Source organism: Quercus lobata, chromosome 10 (genome assembly GCF_001633185.2).
Source record: "Quercus lobata isolate SW786 chromosome 10, ValleyOak3.0 Primary Assembly, whole genome shotgun sequence".
Classification (NCBI taxonomy): domain Eukaryota; kingdom Viridiplantae; phylum Streptophyta; class Magnoliopsida; order Fagales; family Fagaceae; genus Quercus; species Quercus lobata.
The window spans coordinates 57,390,118-57,403,164 of NC_044913.1; the positions used below are offsets into that span (position 1 = coordinate 57,390,118).

The 13,047-nt window shown below is 33.5% G+C and overlaps 1 protein-coding gene across 5 annotated transcripts; it reads left to right on the forward strand.

Annotated features, from left to right (window-relative positions):
* The first annotated feature begins 1,243 nt into the window (after positions 1-1,243).
* LOC115962928 (putative disease resistance protein RGA3) lies at positions 1,244-13,047 on the forward strand. Of its 5 annotated transcripts, XM_031081813.1 has the most exons (12): positions 1,244-1,393; positions 2,332-6,145; positions 6,675-6,741; positions 7,557-8,016; positions 8,145-8,339; positions 8,806-8,953; positions 9,211-10,854; positions 11,445-11,531; positions 11,623-11,700; positions 12,041-12,141; positions 12,233-12,455; positions 12,588-13,047. In XM_031081813.1, the coding sequence occupies exon 2, from the start codon at positions 2,354-2,356 to the stop codon at positions 6,047-6,049; it is 3,696 nt and encodes a 1,231-aa protein (XP_030937673.1). In that variant the 5' UTR covers positions 1,244-1,393; positions 2,332-2,353; the 3' UTR covers positions 6,050-6,145; positions 6,675-6,741; positions 7,557-8,016; positions 8,145-8,339; positions 8,806-8,953; positions 9,211-10,854; positions 11,445-11,531; positions 11,623-11,700; positions 12,041-12,141; positions 12,233-12,455; positions 12,588-13,047. The 5 variants fall into 5 exon arrangements, with proteins under 5 accessions (XP_030937673.1, XP_030937675.1, XP_030937672.1 ...); XM_031081815.1 differs by lacking the exon at positions 8,806-8,953; XM_031081812.1 differs by lacking the exons at positions 8,806-8,953; positions 9,211-10,854; positions 11,445-11,531; ... (2 more) ...; positions 12,233-12,455; positions 12,588-13,047 and having other exon boundaries at positions 2,321-6,145; positions 8,145-8,661.

The following is a 13,047-nucleotide window of genomic DNA, read 5'->3' on the forward strand; positions in this document are numbered from 1 at the left end:
GATGGGTTCGGATAAAAGTATCTAAATCTAAATTTAAAAAAGTCGCTTTTTTATTTTATTTTTAGATCTATGAAAAATAAAAATAAAAATTTGGATTAACCTATATGCCATATTAACCTTTTTTTTTGGGATGAAGTGATGAACCTATATTAACCTATATGAACCCTCTGTTTTTTACCTAAATATTAAAAATACTTTAATCAACTAATTAGTAACATGACAATTGAAAAAACATGAAATACTAGACATTACATATCAATAGATTCAATACAGTAATTTAATACGATTCCTACAATATAATATGCACACAAGCATTGAACATCAATAAAAACTAACTACCATGCACAAAACCATATCTCAATTTATAGATAATAACCCAAGATAATACAGCTTAAAAATATTTAGATCAATTAATTTCAATAAGTTACCATAAAAAATGAGAATAAATTTTAACAGGAGTAGTTTGATATATACAATTATGGAAGGGGATTTGGATCTAAATTCTTTTGTTGGAAATGCTAGAATAGTAGAATGTACCTACCAATTAAACTAAAAGGTTATTAGTAAAAAATTGAGAAAATGATCTAAAGTACATACAAAAATTGCCAACAAACTTTTAATGAGTATAGGGAAAAATTGTATCTTGACCCCTCAGTTCAATTGATCAAACCTGTACCTAACTTGTTTGCGTCGGATTCGGTTTTGGGTTTGACCCATTTTCCACGTATTAGAAATTCCATTACTTACTAGATTTTTTATTTTTATTTTATGAGTTTCAGTGAGATGATGGGTTCACGTTCAACTGTTCAAGTCCAATTTTGAACTAATAAAGAGCACTTGCATTTTGAATGCCTTGAATAATAAAAAAGTATTATATTTTAGTTAATTAAGTTTAAAATTCATCCGGTCAAGTTATATAAAATTATATAAAAATACATTAATATTATTTATCTTGCATTTTATTTTTTATTACGTATATCGAAAATAAAAGAAGAAAATAGATAATGGTTGGTATGTATGAAGAAAAATAAATAATTAAAAAATTATTTTAAAAATTAATATTTTAAAAAATATAATATAAAATAGATAATTTATTTAAGAATATGTAAAATAAAAAATAAGTTGTTATATTAAAAAAAAAAAAAAAAACTTACGTGAACGCTCTCCTCTTAAATGTCTACCTTCTCACCCATGAAAAGCTCGACTTTTAACTGAAACAGACAAAACACCAAAGCCTCCCAGATCTCCTTCTATTGGCAATTCCCAACCTCTTTCACTTGTACTATTTTCCATGTCGTTGTAATCTCAAATTCCAAAATTGTAATTTCGTATTACCAAAGATCATCAAGTGCATTAGTTCTCAAAGACGAAATTCAAGTTTTCACATTCTCAAGTAAGACTCTGTTCTGGAAATTGTATATTCTTCTTTTTATTTATGTTTTCATCAATATTATTTTGACTATTACTATCAATTTTTATGCTTTATAACTCAAACCTAAACCTAATACTTCCACCTTGTACAGAAATTTTTTTTTTTTTTTTTTTGGTATAGGAACAAAATTGTTGTTCTCAAAGCTGTAATCTAAGAACTAAATCATCTTTCCAACAGATCATTTTTTGCTAATTCCCCTACAATTGTTGTGGTAATGAAAGTCCAAATGCTCACTTGATCATCTTAATATAATTAATAATGGACAAAGTTTGAGAACAAACTTAGTTGTAGCCTAATCCTACAACTTCGATTTAAAGAATTAACTTGATTCTATATTTTGAAAATCTAAAGGTTAGATTGTTTGTTTTTTTATGTTCTTAATATATATATAAAATTTCGTGGCAATTAAATTTTAATTAATATTTGATTTATAAACTTATTTTTTATACATAATTTTATATTAAAAAAATTAAAATTTAAACATTTAATTAATGACATAAATTTTGATTTTTTATTTTCTAAAATTTTTACAAATATAAGAAGAGAATATAATATAACGGTGAATTAATCAAAATTCATATCCAATCAAAAGATGTTGAGTAGGGTTAACTTACATTACATTCAAAAGTGGAGATAAGTTGAAAATTTAGCTCATCCCAAATTGATGAGAAATATTAAAAATTATTTGATCAACAACATGAAAATTGATAAAAGTATTTATCCAATTTAGGGGTGGACTATACAAGATTAATTAGTCTTATACAACTATTTAAGCCGTATAGCAACAAATTGCAACTAAAATGAGAAGAAAATTGTAAATTAATTTTCATAAATACCTATTTTCAAAACTAAATAATGACTCGATTTTTAATTTTATTTTTTTGGGAGTTTTGGTGAAGAGGATTTGCGACAGAAGAAAAGATGACTGATCAGAGCACCGAAGGAAATATGACTGATGGTATTCTCGCTAGTGCTGTTGCTGAGACAATGCTGGATAAGGTGATTTTAGTTGCTACTGAGCACATCAACTTTGCTTGGGGTTTCAAGGAGGAGCTCACACAGCTTCGTGACTCATTCACCACGATTCAAGGTTTGCTGGCTGATGCGAAGAGGAGGCAAGTGAGAGAAGAGTCGATGAGGGATTGGTTTCAGAGGATTGCAAATATTGCTTATGATGCGGACAACGTGCTGGATGAGCTAGCTTACGAGATTCTCCGGCGAAAGGTGGAGATTCGAAACCAAATGAAGAGAAAGGTATTCTTCTTCTTTACATTTTCAAATCCCATTGTATTCTTCATCAGGATGGACAACAAAGTTAAGAATATCCACAAATTGCTGAAAGATATTAATGTTGATGTAAATGAATTTGCAAATCCTGAGATTATCCCAAACCGAGAGACAGACTCCTCTGTTGATGATTCAGAAATTGTAGGAAGGGGAAATCATGTCTCAGAAATAGTAGACTTGCTGCTTAGAGCAACCAATGAACAACTCTCGGTCATTCCTATTGTAGGAATGGCAGGTTTGGGAAAGACAACTTTAGCAAAACTCGTGTACAATCACGAGCTAGTAGAGAGACATTTTGATATGACGATATGGGTATGTGTCTCTGATGATTTCAATGATACCAGGATTTTGAGAGAGGTTCTAGAATCCCTTACCCATCACTCAAGTACATTAGAAAATAAGAATACAATATTAGAGTGCCTTAAAAAAAAGTTGCAAGGAAAAAGATATCTTCTAATACTCGATGATGTATGGAATGAAGATCCTGTGAAGTGGGATACTTTAAGGAGTTGTCTGTTAGAAATTAATCCGAATGCTGGAAGCAGCATTATTTTAACAACTCGTAGTGAAAAGGTGGCACAAATCACACGGACACTTCCACTATGTCACTTAGGAAATCTTTCAGATGATGAATGTTGGTTCATAATAAAGAAAAAAGTATCTCTAAATGAAAGAGTTCCGCTAACTCCAGATTTGGAGGCTATTGGAAGGGATATTGCCAAAAAATGTAGAGGAATCCCATTAGCTGCAAATGTCTTAGGAGGGATGATGTGTCATAGAAAAGAGAAAAGTGTATGGTTAGCAATTCAACACAATGAAATTTGGAATTCCCTACATGGTGGCAGTGAAATACTATCAACATTAAAATTGAGCTTCAGTCACCTTCCGTCACCATCTCTTAAACAATGCTTTGCATATTGTTCAATTTTTCCTTATGATTTTAAGATTAACAAGGAAGAATTAATTCAGCTTTGGATGGCAGAAGGGTTTCTTCAACCATCTCAAGGAAGCAGTTTGGTGATGGAGGATATTGGTAGCATGTATTTTGATATCTTGTTAACAAATTCCTTATTCCAGGATGTGGAAAAGGATGATTGTGATAATGTTAAGAGTTGTAAGATGCATGATTTGGTACATGATTTTGTGCTCTTTGTTTCAAAATTTGACACCCTAATATGGAATGGATATTTTGTGGATGATATAAAAAACGAACGACGTTTAGTCATCCAATCTACCAGAGAAACTAGACCATTTTCAAAAGACAAAGTTAGGAAATTGCATACACTGGTTTTAGAAAATGCTACGCTTGGGGACACATTTTCAGATTTTACATGCTTACGTGTTCTAAAACTATATGGGGAATCCATTCGAGAATTGTCGAGTTCAATTGTCCAATTAATACATTTGAGGCTTTTGAACATCTCATGTACCTCCATCAAAGTATTACCGAAGTCCATCACCAAGCTCTACAGATTGCAAACTTTGAGAATTGAATATTGCCCTCAACTCAGAGAGCTTCCAGAAGATATAAGAAATTTGATTAACTTGAGACATATTTGTGTTGATCGTAATTACATAAAGCAGACACCTAAAGATGTGGGGAAGTTGATTTGTTTGCAAACATTATCATTTTTCACTGTGGGTCAAGACGTAGGTCTTCAAATCAAAGAATTAGGAAACCTAGACCAACTTAGAGGAGAATTAGACATCTACAATCTGCAGCATGTGAAAGATAAAAAAGAAGCTCAGAGTTCAAATTTAGAAGGAAAGGAAAAAATACACAAGTTGAGATTTTTCTGGAGTCGGGACAGAGAATACAACAACAATAACGATGAAGAGGTGTTGGAAGGCCTCCAACCTCACAAACATTTAAAAAGATTAACAATTGAAGGCTTCCAAGGGAAGACATTCCCATCTTGGTTGTTGACAACTCGTGATGCTGCAGTTGATTTGCGTCTTTTTGAAAATTTGATTGATATTAATTTAAGATATTGCAGTTCATGTAAAGAAGTTCCCACTCTCGGACGTCTACCCCATCTTAGGGTTCTTCAGATTATAGGAATGTGTAATGTAAAGTGTATAGGAACGAGGTTTTATAGCTTTGATTTTGAGAGTACCAGATATCCATTTTTCCCTATGTTGAGAAGACTAGAATTGAAGCAGATGTACAACCTAGTTGAATGGAAAGATGCATCGGAGCTAGCAACCGCAGTTGGGGTGTTTCCTTGTCTTGAGGAGCTGACCATTGAAGAATGTCACCAATTGAAAAGTGCTCCATGTGATTTTCCATTTCTTCAAAAGTTATGGATCTCTAAAATCAGGAGCATGGCATTCGAAAATATTAGCAGCAAGCTCACCACACTCAAATCCCTCTACATTAAAAATGTGTCAGAACTTGCTTGTCTGCCAGAGCAACTTCTCGAAAACAATAAAGGTCTAAAGTCTCTACAGATACGGAGGTGTCATGAGTTAGAGACCATCTATCAAGATGCATTGCGAACCATCCTTGGTCTTGAGGAATTCATAGTAGAGAGTTGTCCTAATCTAAGGTCTCTCCCAAGTATCCAAGGCATTGCGTCCTTTCTTCGTTGCTTGGAGATATCATGTGGTGATGAAGTTCTATCAATTGAGCTACAATTATGTGCGTCTCTTTCAATATTGATGATAAAAGAGTGCCCTAATCTGATGTCAATTCCGAATCTACAAGAATTATATTCTCTTGTCCGATTAGAAATAGAGAATTGTCCTAAGCTAATATCTATTCCAAATCTGCTGGGACTAAATTCTCTTTCCTCTTTAGAAATAGAGAATTGTCCTAATCTGATATCCATTCCAAATTTAAGGGGACTAGATTCTCTTTCCTCTTTAGAAATTTTCAATTGCCAAAAGTTGACGTGTTTGCCAGAGGGGTTAGATAGCCTCTATGAGTTGGAGACTTTGGCGATTGGTGGGTTTTGTGAGGAGCTCGAAACTTTCCCAAGTCTCAGTTCCATGATCCCACAGTTGGATTGTTCGCTTAAACAGCTATATTTATATGGGTGGACTAAACTCAACTCTCTCCCGGATGAAATTAAAATTTTCACTGCCCTTACAAGTTTGTGGATACTCGAATTCCATGGAATAGTAGCTTTGCCTGACTGGTTGGGCAGCCTTTCTACTCTTGAAGAGCTTTATTTGAATACATGCAACAACCTGATGAATCTGCCCAGATTAGAACGCCTCATCAAATTAGAAATTATTAATTGTCCTAAATTAAAAGAAAGATGTGCAAAGGAGACTGGAGAAGAGTGGTTCAAAATTTCCCATATTTCAAATGTCCACATATATTGATTAAAGGAAAGAAGTGCAAAGGGAAGCTGCAGATATTTTGATGTCTCCTGCCAAACAAAAATGACCCAGAATTCCAAATAACACAAAAACGATGTGGTAAGTCCATCTGAACCTGATCTTCTACTCTTCCTCTTCTCTTTTAGATTTCCTGTCTCCCTCTAAGAACAAAATACCAAATGCCTTGTGTTTCTTTCCCTAGTATATACTCGCATTCCTCGTGTAATTCATAAGATGTGCCTGTAGGTTTATTTGACTTTTGTTATCCAACTGGGTGAAGAATTGAAATGCATTTCATGTCCACACTACCTCAGGCATTTCAATTTCTCTCTTTCCCAATGTCTTTCTTCTCTTTCATCATAACACAATATAAGGGAATTTATTTGTTTAAAAAAAAAAAACAATAATTGTGCATGACTGAAATTTGATTTCTAACTTTTCCTCCTTTTTAAATTTTTTTTTTTTTATAAATTTTTTAAGGCTGACCTAAGAATTGCATGATATTCAAATAGTCTAGTTTTAGAGTTTTAGTTCTATTGTTATCTGACTTTGTAGCATAACATGGATGCCCAATATATACTCACCTTCCTCGTGTAATTCACAAATTTTGTGGATGATGTAATTGTAGGGTTATTTGATGACTGCTGTCCAACTAGGGGAAGAACTGAAATGCATTCATTTGCAAACAAGTTCAGGTATTTCAATTGCTCCTTTTGCTCAAGGCTTGTCCCCCCTTTTTCAACATAACAAATGCTAGATTTATTATTATTTTTTCTAATAGTTAAATTCAATAATTAGATAAAAGTACGTATACTTATGCACGGTGAAAAAAAAAAAAAAATACACTTGTTCATGTTGAACATAGAACTGTGCTTCAATGAACATTCAAAGTTTTTTTCCACATTCATTTAATGGTTGATCTGATAGTTGCATAGTTTTCTGTTAGTCTAGTTTTAGAGTTGTAGTAACAGTCTTGGCATTATATGATGATCATCATGAACTCCTTCATCACACTTGAGAGCTTCCCAAACAGCATAAATTATATGGAATCTTCAAAATCAAGATTCGGAACATCTCCCCCAGGAAACAAATTTTTGTAAGAAAAACATCAGTAAAGAAAATGGGTGACCTTGCTAGTGAATAAATGTCATTGTGTTATTTATAAATCAACAATAGTAGCAGGGATAACAAAATAAGATATTTGTACCTAGGACTAATTAGGGCAGCAATTGTAGGAACCCCTTTTTTTTTCTGTCATTTTAATCAATTCTATAGTTTGTAAAATATAAAAGGTGAGTTTGTAAGTCTGGTTTTTGCATCTTTATCATGTTCAATTTCTGATATTGGTAGTTTATATTATTTATGTCATTGCATCTTTGGATGGTATTTCAAAAATTTTAATCATTGGTTGATGTAGCATTTCTTTTGTTATAAGAGTCAATGGTAGCTTGTTTCTCAAAAAAAAGAAAAAGAAAAAAAAAGAGTCAATGGTAGCTTTTGGTTTGCGCAGGATTCTTCCCCATTGTTGAGGATAGTTGATACAAAGCCACATTTTGGGGGTCTCTTCTTTTGGTGAGCTAACAGCTAAGCCCTAGTTTTTTATCAGCCAAACTTTGACGCCTAGGCACATTCTTAGATGTAGGCATCATGCTTGAGGATCTTTGGGCTTTGGCAGAGTGTTGGGCCAACTTTTTCTCTCCATAAAAGCTGAATTTTGCGATACAAGAATGCTACCATCCAGAAGCAAAGGAAGAGGTCCAATCCCGTCCTAAGGAGATGCTCTTTGGTGTTAGCTAAGTGGAAGGTTTTTTAGCGGTCAAGAATTTGTTGGAAGTTGTTGCCATGTGATGCTCACTTTACAGCAAAAGCTGGATATTTCTTATTGTTTTCTGCCAAAATGGTTAAGAATTGCATAGAGTGTATGGGCAATGTTATTTTCATTACTATCTGATTGGAGTTCATTAAAATTTGTGAGTTGCATCAAATCTCATCTTCTTTTCTTCTGATTTCTCTTTTTTAATAAAATTTATCCTTCATGATTTATTTATTTCATCTACTCTGATTTTATTGATATTATGGAATGCGAAATTTGCTGCAGTGGGTTGGCAATTTTATCTCTTCGGTATTTGGTACTTATTGGACGCAAGAACCATGTTTATTTGCTGAAAATGGTTGCCATGCCTCAACTGATGAAATTGCAATGCCTGTCCATTCATAATTGGCCCATGTTAAAGGAAAGATGTGCTAAGGGCATCATCATAGAGTGGTCCAAAGATGTACTTACATATGATTGGTAACTTTTCTTAAACTTTATACTTTTCTCTTCTTTGATACTCTAATTTATATAAAAATAATTGCCTAATTTCTTCCTTGCTCTGTTTAGTTTCCCCTCATCATTTTTTTAAGTGATTCCTTTTGCATTTATTATTTTAATTAAATATTTTTCCTTGATGTGCAAAGACTAGTGACAACATATCTATTGTATTCTGTTGGAGGAACAATTATTTTATTATATGTAGTTTGATAGAAGTTTATTACATTTGGTAAGTTTTATTACAGATATTGGTCATGCCAATTATCTTGTCAACCCTACGTGCTGTTTCCTCAGAGTTTTTTTTTAAATTTTTTTTCCTGTTCTTGTTGAAATATGTTTGGGTTTTGTCTTGCGCTAAATACAGTAATTAGGAGGGTGCAAAGCTGATGCCTGTGCCAACATAGAATGCCTGACCACATATTTTTTTTGTTTTGTTTTTGACAAGTTTTGGCCTTACGTGGAGGGGAAATGGAAGATTTGAACCACTTACCTTTGCTTCATGAGGTGTGATCCCCAATTGATTCTGCTACCCCTAGGAGTGATGCCTCCCAAAACATGGGAGTTGCAAAGTTTTATTATCTACATTAAAAGGAGTATGTTTTATTTAATATCATAGAAAGTCGGTTGCAAAGTTTTATTATCTACATTAAAAGGAGTATGTTTTATTTAATATCATAGAAAGTCGGTTGCGAGTCTATACATACTGATTGTATTTTTTGTAATTCACTTGGCTACTTTGTGCCCTTTTTCCATGAAGTAGTTTTTTTTTTTTTTTTTTTTTTCAAATAAAGTTACTCTTAGTTATCAAAAAAAAATATATACTGACTTCCTGCTTTTTCTTGCAAGGAAGATTCCAATCCCTAAAAGTCCAGCATCTGACAGGATGGTGTGGCTGGGGGAGAAATCTGGCAATTTTTCTGTTAACTCAGCCTATTGGTTTAACCACCATCACAAGTTTTTTAAGCTCAGGCACTCGCAGCAAGATTTGGTTTAAATGTTGAAAGCTGTGTTCTGTGGTCGGGGTTGAAATTGAACCTCTTTTTTCAAAGTGTCCTATTGCTAGAATGACATGGTTTGGAGTTGGTCAAACTTTTGGTTGATCCTCCAAATCAGTTGGTCATTAGTGGAATGAATTCTGGGCTATTTACTTTGGTGGCAGCAGTGATTGTGGATGTGATTTGGAGACTCAGAAATGCAGTTCAGTTTCAGGTTGAGAAGGGTTGTCGCAAGGTGTTGCCATTAAGAATTAATCAAAATTTCTCAAGCTTCCAAGGAGCTTCAAATGTGAAGTGGCTAGAATTGAGAGAGAGAAGGCAAGTTAAATGGGAAACTCCCCCAGTCAACAGAAAAAATCGATGCAGCAGAGAATAGTGGTCAAGTTTGTCTTTCTAGTTTGTTAGGGACCACAATGGCAGAATGCTATTGGCTTGGACGACAAAAATCCCATGTTAAGAAATGCAGTTTGGGTTGTTCTTCAAGAAGAGCTAGATAAAGTCATTATAGAGGGGGATGCTGAAGCCGTCTTATATTCAGTTGCAGGCCCTTAGAAGGCACACAGTTGGGAAATAGCTCAGTTTGTGCAAGATGTGAGGCATTGTTGCAGATGAGTTTTAGTGGCTTTTGTAATCCATAATATGCTTTCCTTGACCAAATCCAAGACAGGGCAATAAGGATAGGAGCAATTTTCATTTCCTCCTCCACCCCTACTTAAAAAAAAATTTCAAGTCTTGCAAATTTTTAGCGTGAGTTTGTAACTTTAGATGTCATTTCATCCTTTTCATGTTAATATTCTGATATCTGTGGTTTTCAATTGTTGATATGATTATCCTAGAGTTATAACTAAATTATTAAATTCACAATTTCCTAATAACTTAAGTTTTTGGTTCAATCGGTAATTAATCTTGGTATCAGAGCACGAAGTCCTGAGTTTGATCCCTACTTTACACTACCTCATTTAAAACGTTAAAAATCCCATGTGTTGGGCCCCACTTATTAAGGGGGAATCTTATCCCACACATGAGGGGGAGTTTTAGAATTATAATTAAATTATTAAATTTATAATTTCCTAATAGCCTAAGTCTTATCAAATTGCAATAGTAGACAGTTTATTTCTTCCAATTTTAAAGATACTTTACAAAGCCTCCATTTTGGAACCTAACTTTCCTTTGGTTACTTGAGCTTTTTTCCAACTTTGACTCCTAATTACATCCTCACTTGGGGGCAATTAAATGTTGATGATGTTGGTGCCTTTCCAGGATGGTGGGGTAACTTTATCTCTTCAAGAACTGAAGTTTAGGTGTAAGGATGCTACTACCTTTCTTCTATGCAAGAGCTACTGTCCCTTCCTATCGAAAGCTAAGTGGAAGATTTGCTAGAGTGTTGGAGGATTAATTTTAACATATGGCAATGTGAAGCCTTATAATACAGTCGGCTGGATATTTTTTATGTTCACTTGGGAAGGGAGACGGAAGTAGGCAGCCAGAGTTGTTCAGAGGTAAAAAAAAAACTGGTCAGAGTCCAGAAAAACCCATTTGATTTCTTCCTTTATTCTACTTTCAGTTTAGTATGCTATTTACCATATGTTTTGTTTAACCTCAAATTCATTGGTTGTTTAAGTTTTGGTTGCAAATTGACAGCAATAGGAACTTTTAAGGACCTTGCATGTGTTAGATTGGATTCTTTAAGATGATGCATCTAATCATTAGTTTGATCTGTTCCATGTTTTTTTTTTGGAAAAGTTTCATCTTTTTCATTCTATCCTAATCAGAGTTGAGAAATAATTTGTGAGATAAATTACTTATTCTATCCTAATTAGACTTGTAGATGAACTTAAAGTCTGATTTACTTTACTCTGTGAGTAAGGACAAATTGAGATTTATTTCAAATTGAATGAGAGGGTTATTGCAGTTTTTCCTGAGATACTTATCAAAAAAAAAAAAAGTTTTTCCTGAGATCAAATTTTAATTTTGGGTAAGTCATGTTTCTCTTGATTGGATTGCTTCAGGATTGCATTGATTCTCAAACTATGCTAATTGTTCTTTAGTTTTTTTCTTTTTATTTTTTCTAAAGAATTTCTGGTTGTAGGTCAATTAGAACCATATATATATATATATATATATGCAAGTGTTGATGAGCATACAATACTTGGCATCACTACTGACAATGCAACAAGTAAGCCTTGATTTTTCCTGTACTTACACTGTAGTTTCTTCCATTTCCAATATATATAATCAGCAAAAACTTTTATTTCCTGAATATGCAGGGTTCTTGACAATTCTTCCTCTTTTAAAACCTTTGTTATTATGGTCTCCACTATTGCAGTGACTTCAACAGTTATGAGGTACACATGTGATTAACCTTTTTATGTTGATTATCATTATACGTACGTACATACATACATATAGGTATACTGTATCCTATAAAAAAGAGCAACTCAAAATTCAAATATGTTGCATTTTTTTTTTTTTTGGCTGAGATCAAGTTATGGATTTTGGTAAGCCATATTACCATTTCTGTTCCAGTGACTTTGATACCTTACTGCACACTGCAGTTTACATTCAAAGTTCGCTATCTTACACACTGATTGATTGTAGAAATCATTGTTCTATATTTTTGACTTTACCAGAGCATTTAATAATTCTATCTTCAATTAATGGATTTCCATGTGTTTTCTATGGCAGTCTTTTTTTCTACAGCTTTATTGTCTTAATTAGGGGGCCAACTTGTTTGGGTGCTGAGTTCACACAAAAGTTCAGAGGATAATTTCCTACAATTTGATAAGGTAATAGCTGTATGTCTCAGTTAGTTGACTTTTTGGTTTAGAAAAAAAAAATTATTACTCGAAAATATGACCTGAAATTTCTGTCAATTAGGTCAGCTGTGGCAAAAATTGATATAAAATAGTTTGAACTACCTGTACGTTGAAAATTTCCTCAACCTTTTGGATAAAAGTGAGATGTGCATTCGTTTGGTAGAAGGCTTATCCTTGTTTGATTTGACCCAGCAGAATCACATGGAAACTTGCCCACTCGAGTAGCTGCATATATGCATGGCCATGCTATCCTTTTAAAACTTTTTTGAATCTCAGACAAGTGGGTAAGTTCTGATTCTTGTGAATGAGGGTTTTTTATTTTTTATTTTTTGCTGAATTTATTATGATTTATGAACGAGTTGGACCAACTAGTTGACTTGATTTTGTAAAATGCTAACAAAATATCCACTGCACAGATTCTACTCAATGTTAAACCAACACATAAGCTAGTCAGACCATGTCCTGCTATGTCTCTCCACTTCCATCTTTGGTATCAGTAACCATTGTTGAAACTTTACTCACGACTAGAGTTTGCCCTGGGCAAGACTGAACAGTAGCCTTGAAGGCTAGAGCCTATCTTTGGTTCTTATGATTTTGTGCCGACATATGGGCTGTGATTAAAGGCATGTGTTTACAGTATCCTTTTTCTTGAAATTAAGAAATTTGTTTCGAGATGCTATTAGCTTTCATAGTATTGTAGATAAAGAAAGTTTATCAAAAAGGTTCTGCTTTGTACCTCTAGCCATTTTTAGGAATGTTTTACTTTGTACTAGGAACCATTTTCAGGGTGATTTGTGTTATTTCATTGTCATTCTTATTCATGATATACTTTATAAAAGGGCTACTCTTCGACTGACATGATTAGTCAGCAACTTT

What these genes read in the sequence shown, in the direction of transcription:
- LOC115962928 (XM_031081813.1), top strand. Translation starts at nt 2,354, where the DNA reads ATGACTGATCAGAGCACCGAAGGAAATATGACTGATGGTATTCTCGCT.